At 36.9% G+C, this 12154-nt stretch overlaps 1 protein-coding gene across 2 annotated transcripts in view; it reads right to left on the bottom strand.

Moving 5' to 3' along the window:
* Window positions 1–9693, bottom strand: part of LOC135692727 (alpha-aminoadipic semialdehyde synthase, mitochondrial-like) — a 43700-nt gene extending 34007 nt beyond the window's left edge. The window contains exons 1-6 of one of the 2 annotated variants that reach the window (XM_065211008.2): window positions 8437–9693; window positions 7067–7537; window positions 5954–6038; window positions 5600–5667; window positions 2427–2573; window positions 866–944 (exon numbers count right to left, since the gene is read on the bottom strand). In XM_065211008.2, the coding sequence (XP_065067080.2) occupies window positions 866–944; window positions 2427–2573; window positions 5600–5667; window positions 5954–6038; window positions 7067–7513 (826 nt within the window). In that variant the 5' untranslated portion in view covers window positions 7514–7537; window positions 8437–9693. Of the gene's footprint in view, window positions 1–865; window positions 945–2426; window positions 2574–5599; window positions 5668–5953; window positions 6039–7066; window positions 8123–8436 lie in introns of both variants that reach the window. The other variant, XM_089112054.1, reaches the window with a different exon arrangement.
* Window positions 9694–12154: the final 2461 nt, after the last annotated feature.

The raw sequence follows: 12154 nt of genomic DNA on the forward strand, positions 1-12154 counted from the left end.
ATGATCAAAGTTATTGATCGAAATGGTTTCCTGGACTTTCCTGGCATCTAATTTCGACAAAACAGTGGAATTTTTCCTGAGCGATAGGGCCATTTGAACATGGTTTGAAAAAAGGGGTTTGGGAACAAGATGCATTTACCGATCTCCGAATAGATTCGCTTTGTGAACGTGCCATGGATCAATCGAAACAGAGAAATAGAGAACCATAGCGGACCAGAGAGCGTAGGAATGCATCAAAGCTCCATAAAATGCAAAAAACGATTTGACGAGAGACGGTGAAAAATGAGCGCAGACGCACAAAAAAGTCAGGGACAAAGTGCCATTTTAAAACGCAAAATTGCATATATTCAAGTGCAAAGTTGCAGATAACGAATAACAAATAAGATGAAACTAAGGGGGAAAGGGTATTGCAGTTTGATAATTCTAAAAAATAATGGATATTGCACAATGGAGCCGGGAAAATTCTTCGATCAGGTTGAAATTTGTTTTCAAAGGAAAGTTTTGATCCGTCTGTTATGATTAAATTGAAACAAAAAATGATACAGCTTTTATTTCTAGAGAGGGAGGACATTTGTGAAAACTAATGAAACTAGCTTATGTTTGTCATTTTGAAGGGCTGTATGTGATTCTTCCAACAAGACAGGCTTGGAACACACAAAGATATGGAGGAATATTTTTAAAATAGGCGGTTAGGGTGGATGAAGGATAATTTAGTAAGAGAAAAGTTAACAAAGGAGAGAATAAAAAGATGATTTTTACTAAACAGGGAATAGCCCTGAGGCAAGATGGATCCTTAGACACGATGAAATAGTGGAGTCATTTTTCCGACTGAGAAATCGTCCAGATACATGATAAACCAACCTACCGTACTTCTGAGCAGCGTGTTTCAATTCGTGTGGCTCCACATACACGTGAGGCAGCTCTTTAAACATTTCCTGCGCGCCCTGAAACAATGAAACATTTTATATTGAAACTTTGTCGACTGAAAAAATATAGTCATATATTGGTATCATAAAAATTACTGTTCTAAAGTGCTCGATACCGTACACGACAGAGCTGTGCACGCTTGATGATCACAGTAAGCGTGAAACTCAGAGTAGCAACTTAGAACTGTCCTACTCTTTATACCGAGTAGCATATATTCTTAAATATTCATAAGGGTTTGGAGCTATGCATTTGAGACAGGCCCGCTGAGAGGGGGCAGGGGGCAGTTTGCCCAAGGCCCTGAGCTGAGAGAAGCCTCTAAAAGATGTAACAAAGTTCCTAACAGCAAGGACAATCGCTGTTTTAATGACTTCATCACAAGCCTCATCTTTCTTTTTGCCCCAGGTAACAGAAAAGCTCTCGGCAGAGATACGAAGAACTTTGTTCTTTTCGGGTATTTAAAGTACAAGAATGTCATATCACACATAGAAACAAGCCAATATATGTTTGAAACTTAAAGGGCTGCTTAGTAGAAGCAATTTTTTGGTTGGTCTTTAAACAATCATTTAGGCAAAGCCACGGATGTGAACATATTCACATTTAACGTTTTCATCTATTTCATCTATTAGATAGATAACGTTATCGTTTTCATCGATAACGTTATCTATCTAAAGCTAATGGTGTATTCTTCAAAGCAAGACCCGTCTTACCTACTAATGTTTTAGTCTCGATACATAACTCCATTTTTTATCCTCTAGTATAGAGCCACTGTTTTTGTGCAATAAATGATTTACAAAATAGATTTAGTACAGCTATTTGTACGGTGGCCAACAACGGCTAGAGCACAATCTTCCTTCACGGCACAATTATATATTTCAATTATATATGTATAATCAATTAATTCAATTAATTCTACAAATAATCGCTGTGAGATCTGCGAAAATATATATATATATCTGTATTGTAGAAATATAGAACTGTGCCATGAAGAAAGATTGTGCCATGAAAAAATATTGTGCCATGGCCATTGTGGGCCACCGTATATTTGCCTTCAACAGCTTTAAATCTCTGTGAACACGAGTTTCTGTTTCAAGATTGAGATTTTTAAACCTTTGTGGGTTAAAGACCTTTATATTGTGCAAGAAAGCTACCTGTCATGTTAGAATCCTTACATTTTGACGTACGGCAGGCTTCAGAATGTGCTACATTTACGACTAAAGAAGAACACTTCGCAATATGACCCACAATTCATAGAAGCTGACGGGGTTTTCTTAGTTCTATTGCAATTATGCTAAGGTCCATATGAGGGCAATGTGCGGGTGAGGTAAAATAAACTTAAGGACAAGAAAGAGACCAATCTTTAATTTAAGATTGACTATTCATTTCAAACATTATTAAACCATTCTCGTAACAATAAACTTGCACGAGATGAACAAAACTAAACTGTTTCCAAACAAACGGAAGGGTTATTCTAAACAATGTTATTTTTCAAAAGGCAATACCTGCGATACATTTCCAGAACCAGTAAAAACAAATGTCAAAGGCCCAAAATGAGCAGGGAGCTTTCCAGCTTTGATGTCTTCGCCAAGTTCATAGATTGCCAGCTTTGCCTGCCTGCTGTTTTTGCAATTGTGTGCTGCTCCGATATACTTGAAAATAGAACAGGTAAATAGCAAAATAAATAAACACAGTAAGCAGAGCTCTATATACCGTATTTATTAGATTATTAGCTGTCCTTGTTTATAAGCTGTCCTTGATTTTAAGCCGTAGCAGATGGGCCTATAAAAATGTAAGCCACCCTTGATTATAACCCGCACGAGCAAAACCAAGAGAAACTTGGGCCCGAGTTACACGACGCCGGATTGGGTTCACTTCGGATTGCTTTTCACTTCTGATAGGGGTTTCAGTTACACGACGCTGAGGCCATCCGAAGTATTTCGGTGGGCGTAACTCATTTTCATTTTCATTTTAAAATTATTTGCCCAGGGTACAAATTCAGTCTAAATACTGTTTTACAATTAACCCTGCAAAAAAACTACTTACAAAATAATAAAGTTATATAATAAAATTTACAATAAAAAGATCGGAATATGGCTAAATCAAAGATGTATATATAAAAGATGATTATTTTTCCTTGAGTTTGGACCTGAAAGCATTGATTGAGGAAGCCATTTTTGTGTCAAAATCGAGACTGCTCCAGAGACTGGCCCCACGATACGCAAAGGATTTCTGGCCATTGCCAGTTCTCAACATGGGTATTGCAAGGTCTGTTTTAGAGTTTCTTAACTCTCTTGGATGTACCCCGGATAATATCACGAATAGGTCACTGAGATATCTAGGTGCAAGAAAGTTAAGAGATTTGTAAACCATAGAACCTGTTTCTTTATTGATCAGTTTTTGTACAGATGGCCAACCAAGTCTCTGGAGCAAAGGAACTGCAGATGCATCAAAAGGGCTATTTGTTACTATTCTGGCGGCTTTATTCTGTAATTTTTGAAGCATGTCTAGCTTTGAAGCACCACAAGAGCCCCAGACGTAGCAACAGTAGCTGAAATGTGGCTCTATGATGCTTCTATATAAATTTATCAAAGTGCCCGTTTGAACAAAATTTCGCGCATACTTTAATAGACCAATTGCTCTGGAGATCTTCTTTTGTAGCGTGCTAATGTGACTTTCCCAAGTAAGGCAATTATCAATCACGACTCCGAGGTATTTTGTTTCGTTTATTAGGTCGATTTTCTCGCCCCCTAACCTAAAAGAAGGAAGTGTGCTAGGATTATTCTTTAGCTTTTTAATTTTTGGCTTAGAGCCAATTATCAAATCTTGGGTTTTGACACCATTAAGGGTAAGCTTATTACCCTGTAGCCATTTTTAATGTATGAAAGCTCCTCGTTGATAACTATGTCCAGTTCATCACTTATATCAGAAGAATACGAGATTGCTGTGTCGTCGGCATACATTGTAGCTTTAGCCTTCTTAAGAGCAAATGGCAAGTCGTTTATGTATAGAAGAAAAAGAAGAGGCCCTAAGTACGATCCCTGTGGCACTCTGATATCAACATTTACGATGCTGGAAGTCGTGCCATTGACTCTACAGTACTGCTTCCGATTATCAAGAGAAGAACTGAACCATTTGTGTGCATGTCCAGTAATTCCATAAAATTGCATTTTATCTAAGAGTATTTGATGATCAACCGTGTCGAATGCTTTCATGAGATATATGAAGATCATCGCAGTTTACCTCCCGTTGTCTATGCTGATGTACCAATCACTAGATCTTTTTAGCAGACATGTCACAACCGAATGCAGAGAACAAAATCCTGACTGCTGAGACACTAGATACTTGTGCTTATTTAGGTACCGGTATAAATGATCATACATACGTTTTTCGAAGAGCCTTGTCACGACCGGTAGACTTGCCTTCTTTGAAAATAGGGACCACACGGGCTATTTTCCAACTATCTGGGAAGGACGATGAATATATGGATTTTGCCCAAAGCTCTATTAATAGTAGTTTCATCTACTGGATGAAATTTAAATTCAGTCGGTTGCTCAGTTGATTCATTTATTTTTAACTCTCCGGACAAAATTGGGTTGGGTTGCTGTGGTATCTTAACGCTAAGATTTCTTCCCACACTACAGAAAAATTCGTTCATAGACCGATATCTAAATTCTCAGTAATGAAGAGACGAAGAATAACCGGAGTGAATGTCACTCCGCTCTGGAGGTTAAGTGAAAATCAAACCGAAGTACTTCGCTTCGCATTCCTTCTCGTTTGATCACTAAGTCCGAAGTGATTTTCACTCCGAAACCTCGTTCCAGATCACGTTGCCTTACTTTGAGGCTGACTGTGCAAATTGTGCGCGCTTTTATAAGAAGGAAATATTCAGCATAAACATGGCTGTCATCAAATTGTTAATCAAAATTTTTCTTCACATGTTTGCGGGTTTTACCACTTTATTGCAGCAGAACAGAATGTTATTTAAGTTCATTACTTACAACTTTTTGGCACGAAGAAAATTGTTAATGAAACGAATAGCTGCTTGTAGCTATCGAATTAGAAAAAGGAGAAAAATCAAGGCCCAGCGTTGCTTCTGGCTTAAGCCCGGTCGCTGCAGCGGCTTTTTGTCTGCACAGTACAAAGCAATCCGACATCGTGTCACAGCGAAGCAAAAGTAAATCCGAAGTCGTGTGATCACTTGGAAAAGCAAAGTGCAACTATTTCGGATTGGGGTGGGCAATCCGTAGCAAAAACCAATCTGACGTCGTGTAACTCGGGTCTTAATTTAAAATAAAATGACGGACGAAAACCTGATAGAGACCTGACTCTGTACTTAAACCAAAAAATAGACGTTACAACTTCAACCAACAACAATATTGTCCAGATGATGGATCATCAACATTGTCCAGAAATATCTCTTTCTCATCCACTACATTATCACAATCAGCTTCGAAGTGACAGGAAAGCTTGGCAGGATATGGGTGAAGCAATGTAAGCCATCCTCGTTTATAAGATGCTTCTTATCATAAACCGCAGGAAGTTGTGCCAAAAAATAATTAAAAGCCGCGGCTTACATTCGAATAAACAGGGTCAATAAACAAAATGCGTGTAGTTCCGAATTAAGTTATAAAATTAAAAAAATAAACGTAGTATAGTATATTTTGTAAAGAATTACCATGAATGGTGTGTGGTGACCTAAAGCTAGTAATCGGAGTCCAATTCCATGAAGTATGTTTATCATACCTGCAAAAATAATAATTAGCATTCATAATAGACAAAATAGATGAGTGCGCAAGCGCGAAACTCGGAGTAACAGGGAACATGTCTCATTTCTAGCCCATCTTCTACTATAATTGACAAAATAAATACTTAACACAAAAAATATATCAAAGGCAAAATTTACGAACAGTTAGAGCAAAAACTCGTTCTAAGTTCTGAGCAGTTCTATAACTTCCATTAAGAACAATTGCCTTAGGGCAGCTGGAAAATGTTTGCCATTGGCAAATCTGACAAGCATAATAAACCATGCCTGCAAATCCTGCAAATTTCCCAAAAGCTGCAACTCTTTGACTATTCTCATCAACCATCCTTTCATAGTCAATAATACGAATATTCTAAAATGCAAAAATAATCAACTTTTAGTTTCCAAAACGATGTCAAAGAAAAACCTGAAAAAGGCTTTTATTTTTTACTTCCAGCAGACTAGAACACACGACTGATCTTCAACTTTAATTAGAAATTCTGACTATTCTTAGATTAGCATATATAGATAGCGTCTACATGTAGACGTTGAAATGCAAATGAAAAAAGTTTCTAGCAATTCATTAAATTTTGTTTTTATGTTCTTCATTTCTCTAGCAACTGCTGGCTGAGATTTGTTTTGAAGTAGTTCAATTAAAGGTATTTTGTTCAGAATAAATCAGATTATGAAAGGGCTGTTTAAAATCGGCTTTGCTGAATGGCAAACAGGTAATTTTAAGGAAAAGTGTGATCATGAATGCAAACTTGTATTAATAGAGCAATAAACTTCAAGATTTCTAAAAATGAGAGCATCATCTAGATCAAACATACAAAGAATGGCAGTTAAATGGTAACAATGACACTACAAAGTACATGAGTAGGAAATGAATATATATATTTTAAGAGCTTGTTGGCTTACTTTCTAGCTACTAATGATTTACAATTTCTTTAGTTTGTTCCGTTAAATATCACTTTACGTTTCGTTTCGTTTCGTTTCGTTTCGTTTCGTCTCGTCTCGTCTCGTCTCGTCTCGTCTCGTCTCGTCTCGTCTCGTCTCGTCTCGTCTAGTCTCCTTTCGTTTCATTTCATTTCGCTTCGTTTCGTTTCGTTTCGTTTCGTCTCGTCTCGTCTCGTCTCGTCTCGTCTCGTCTCGTCTCGTCTCGTCTCGTCTAGTCTCCTTTCGTTTCATTTCGCTTCGTTTCGTTTCGTTTCGTTTCGTTTCGATTCGATTCGATTCGTTTCGTCGCATGTAATAAGACTTTCTTAAACCCCTACTGTTGTTTGTACAGTCTGAAATATCTAAGGGGCTCTGTAGAAAATTATCTGAAGGTAAACTGCCTAGCTAATTTGCCTTTGACAAGGGTATGATAAAGAAATGTGAGTATATTTTTATTCAACGTACCTTTGCCAACATAGCATCAAGCAGTGGCATATTAGCCTCTTGTGCTTTTATTGTATGCGAGAAAAATGCATACGATTTGTCTGGTATCAGCAAGTCGATTGGAACCTGTTTAACCCCGATGATTACAGATGCTGGGCTCAAATCTTCGGTGATAATTGCCCCAGCATTTTCATATTCTTGCATTGTATATGCCCTTCTTGCAGATGGTTGAACCAGAGTATTTATCCCTTGCTCTTTTAGGGATTTAATGTGCTTGGGTGCGAAAGGTGCACGTCGTTCCCAGACATTTATGTCTTCTCTTCTCAATGCAAGGATCTTGCCACTCTCTACTTTAGTTTTACTGAGGTGTGGTTTTGAGGACAGCACTCTCCAGCCATGTTGACAAGAGAATTGTTGGAAATATGGTCGCGCTATCTTCTGAATATTTCTCAGATTCATTCTCTGCATGGCATAGACCTCGTGAATGTGTATCTTCGTTAGAACAAATAAAATCCAACAACAGAGAAATGTTGTATGAGCAAAGTGAAAGTTAATGTATTTTGATAGTTTCAAATAAACCCCCTTCTATACCTGTATATAATCTTGATCCCCTAACTCTAAAACCAAAATCTCTTTTAAACTGTCTTACATCGATAAAAACATTATTCTTTCCTAGCAACCAGCTTTATTGAGAAAACGCCGGCAAATTAAAATTGAAAAGATTTTGCATGCTTCTGAATCATTTTTTCACACACTATCTCACGACCAAGCACATCTAATCGGTTTACTTTCAGCGGGTGGTTTTACTTTTTAAAACTGGACAAAGGATTGGCTAGAAAGTCAAGAGGAGCTTCTACAAATTAATCAAATGAAAAAGGTACAATGCCTCTCAAAAGTCTGAAACACCGATGTCAATTTCCAATGTCAAAATCAATGACCCCCCTCATGGAAAAAAGTTAGCCTTTGGCAGAATTTTACAAGCGTAATAAACCATGACTGCAACTTCTGCAAATTTTCCAAAAGCTGCAACCCTTTGACCACTCTCATCAACCATCCTTTCATTGTGATACGCATATTCTAAAATGCCAAAAGAACATAACATCAAATTTCCAAAACGATGTCAAAGAAAAACCTGAAAAAGGCTTTTATTTTTGACTTCCAGAAAACTACAACGTGCAACTGATCTTAAACTTTCGAAAATCTAACCTCTGCCTCAGTCCACAAGTGGACTTGGGCGCAAGTTATGTAAATCCTGATTATCCTTAAACTGACGTAAATAGATAGAATCTACATGTAGACTTTGAAAAGCAAATGAACAGTAACTAGCAACACCGTAAGTTTTGTATTTATTTTCTCCAGCACTTAAGGATATCAAAATTCAAGCAAATCACCTTTCAGGGTCCGACTCACTATCATTTGCTTGAAAGGTAGCATTCTAATTTGCACTGACATTTCACCAAAAATCGGAGGGAGCTTCTAGAATATCATTTTTTCTTGGGTTCCTTTTTCACTTGGTAATTTTCCCGCTGAGTTTGGATTGGCATGTATTCTTCTAAATTGCCAAACTATGAATTTTGCTGCTTTGACCTTTTGTGTTCTTAGCTGGTTATGACTAAATGTTGCAGACCTAGGTGACAGAAATTGTGACTTAAACTGTCTCAGGACATCTTTTGTGGTACGTATTTCCCCTGGCCTCCTTCTGGTATCATCTGGGGGTGTTATGAGCACTGGTCTGGGCTCTCAAAAGTGAATTGAAGTTCTCCACACCATACTCATCTACAATTTGTAGGTGATGTTGAAGAACCTGGAATAGTGGATGATTTGTCTCCTTCCAGTACAAAGCATTTGATAGCCAAATTAAAGGAGCTTTGTTGTAATGGTGACGATGAATTATGAAAAACATTACCCAAGCTTGCAGCATTGCATTAACATATAGATTGAAGCTGTTGCTCTTGAATATCGTAGAGTAAATTTTGAGGATCGAAGGAAGATAGTTTCCGATTTATTGACAAGGGTGATAGTGTTGTGCTGGCCAGACACCAGAATTCACAACGACCTCCGAAACTTTCGGCTTGAAGTAATTACACAGTAAATCACATAATTCGTTATACGACTTTCCAACAGGCGAATCCAGTAAACATAAATCTTTCAATGTAGCATACGTTTTCTTTCCAATCAGTGAAATTGTAACAGCAACTTTCCTTCGTTCTGCAGCTTACACAACCGCATCGGTCGCATCGTCAGGCACTATACCAATATTATTCGCTACAAAAAATGCTTCCAATCTCTCCTTGTACGTTAAAAATTCTCCTCCTTCGAATGGTTCCAAATTCCCAAACGTAGACATCGTAATTTTCGCAGATTTTTGGTTATTCTCGTCGCCAGTTGAATAGATCACACGCAGTAGAACAGGCCTAGCTATGGCGTAAACAACTCATCTTCAATTCAATCACTTGATTCCCTAAGGACATTTTGAAGCTTGACCAAAACAATACATGACAAAGCCCATGTTTGTAGCATGCTCTTCAGCTTCATGGAATGCTGAAAAACTTTTTAAAGGTAACTCTATTTAATCCATCAACAAAGTATTTTCCATGGATCGCATTAACCTGATTTTTTTATATTCTTAGTAATCATGTAAAGCCAGCATGTTTCATTCTGCTTCAGGGTCGAAGAACCTTTTCCGAATCCAGTCAGACATATACTCAGCAAACGGCATACAAAGTAAAGGCATTTTCTTTTTCAGAAGCAGGGCCTAAAATGAGCGTGGATCTGACTCACTTTGTGGAGATGTGAATTAAAATTGTGGAACGGTAATTATAAAAAGTGTGGATTTGTAAATAATGCATGTTCTTAAAAGTGCAGCATAAAATACCAGTCGAAACGCCTAAGAGAGAAATGAGAACATTTTTCAATTCGAGGTGAATGCCCAATCCTAGACTTATATATTGCACTCATTTTTTATAAGAAAATTGCGATAAGAAATAAGCAATGGTCAATAAAGAGGAATAAAGAAAATTCAGAGCTCGAAGCTTCAGTACATGGGGAGAAAAATCAATTGCGCTTTATGATATTGTTGTGTGCTATTTTGAAGTAAGATCGACTTTGTATATAGTAACAGTTCTGCTAAGAACACGTTTTTGTTCCTTTTGATGGTGCTTTATGCATGTTCTTAAGATAAATGATCAAAGATAAACTTGTATTTTATCTAACTCGGTTTTGTATGTTTATGAATAAGGACAGAAAGAAGCAAATATTTTCTGAAAGGGATGTTTTCCGGTGTTTCAAAGGGCGTGGCCGTAAAAAAATTTAGGGGCAAGACTCCTAGTCCCGTTCCAACCACTCCTTGTGGGCTGGTGCTAGTGTGACCTGATCTAGCGTAATATTGCATAATGTTGGCCAAAAAACGTCATTTAGCATAAAATCTAGCATCATTTGCAATCTAGCATAACTCTGGCATAATTCTGATATTATTTAAAAGAATCATTGTTTCCATTGATCCATTGTCTATCGTTACCAAACACTTTACACCAGCATCTATGGTTTCATTTTGGGAGTAAATTGTGACTTTCAACCTTCAGGATTTTGCTAGTTGTTTTGAATGGTTGGCAGCCACATATTTTGTGGTTGGCAGTCAAATGCAGCCAGCTAAACGCAGAACACAAAAAGCTAAATTTTTGTTAATAATTGGGAGTGAAACCGTAATCAAAATTTGCTTTGTAGGTTACAAAAGTTTTCGATTGCTTTGATCTAAAACTTTCTGTTATCTTTTACTTTGTTTCTTCATTCATCATTTGCAATTTTGAAATTTTTAAATATTATCCAGAATTCAGCCAAATTTTGCTTATTCGGCCAAATCAATTTATGACTGCCAAGGGGTTTTGAGAAACTGCCAAAATGGAGAAATTTGGCCATCAAACCATGAATCTAAAATGCCTTTTAGTTTATGAAGAATGAGTACACTGGGTTGTCAAAAAGGCCAAATTGCAACTCTGGCAACTTTTGATATTCTGAGCATGCATTAGCCTCTTTCTCGAGCAGGGTTGCCTTGATTTGAAATCTAGCATAATTTTTGCAAATCTAGCACAATCTTATGGTAAATTTGGCGTAATTCCAAAATTGAGATCTGGTGCTGGTGCGTGGTGTCTGCATTACAAACAAGATAGGCGAAAAGACAATAAGAAGAAAAAAGCACAATTTGTACATCAGTGAGAGAAGAGTTTTTTTGCCATCTGTAACTAGGTTCTCCTTTATAGTAACAAAATTTTTTGAAAAACAGATTTGATGGCAAAGAATTTGATGGGCTGAATGCAATTAAGTATTTCATAGTAAAAGAGACTTCACCCAGCTTTTGTCCCAGACAAAATATTTCATTCAATCATACATTAAAATTTGAGAAATAAACGACTAAGATCACAGAGATCCGAGACTTTTTCTCAAAGAAATTCTTCCAGACGAGACAATGGCTCTGATTCTTGCAGCAAACCCTCACCCTGTCCATGTAGAGAGGCTGATTCCCACCTACAACAAGATAGAAGCAGGTGGGGAAAGCAGCATAGCTCCAAAAAAATCCTAACAAAGATATTAATATTTCAATAAAATACCAAAAAACAACCAAATTCTGGGAAGCAAAGCTAACTTAAGGGAGTTTTTGAAGGTGAAAGGAAATAAAAAATAACTTTGATAGAGTTATTTTTGTTATAGAGTTATAAACAAACCATGTAAAAGAGTTTCCTTTCGATAACTTTTTGCTCACATATTAAGACATCGCTATATGTAGCTAATTTTCTTATTAACCCAATCCATTTATTGTAAAGAATCGGCTTTTGCTACTTATAATAACAATAATAATAATAATAATAATAATAAAGAAAACTTTTCATTTTGAATTCCAGTTAAAACTACAATTACAAATCTCACTATTACAAGGTAATTTGTAACTGGCTAGCCTGTTTTTACAAAATAAGACTATTACAATCGTAGTAAAGAGAAAAGGAAAAAAAACGTTGAAAGGGGAGTAGCTCTGGGTTAGTCCATGTTTTGTTCCTACAACAAAAATGTAATAGGTGGTACGAATGGATATCGTAGAAAGCTTAGAAATGAGATATC

The sequence above is a fragment of the Rhopilema esculentum genome, chromosome 3 (assembly GCF_057945365.1).
Source record: "Rhopilema esculentum isolate cy_ngs chromosome 3, ASM5794536v1, whole genome shotgun sequence".
Classification (NCBI taxonomy): Eukaryota; Metazoa; Cnidaria; class Scyphozoa; order Rhizostomeae; family Rhizostomatidae; genus Rhopilema; species Rhopilema esculentum.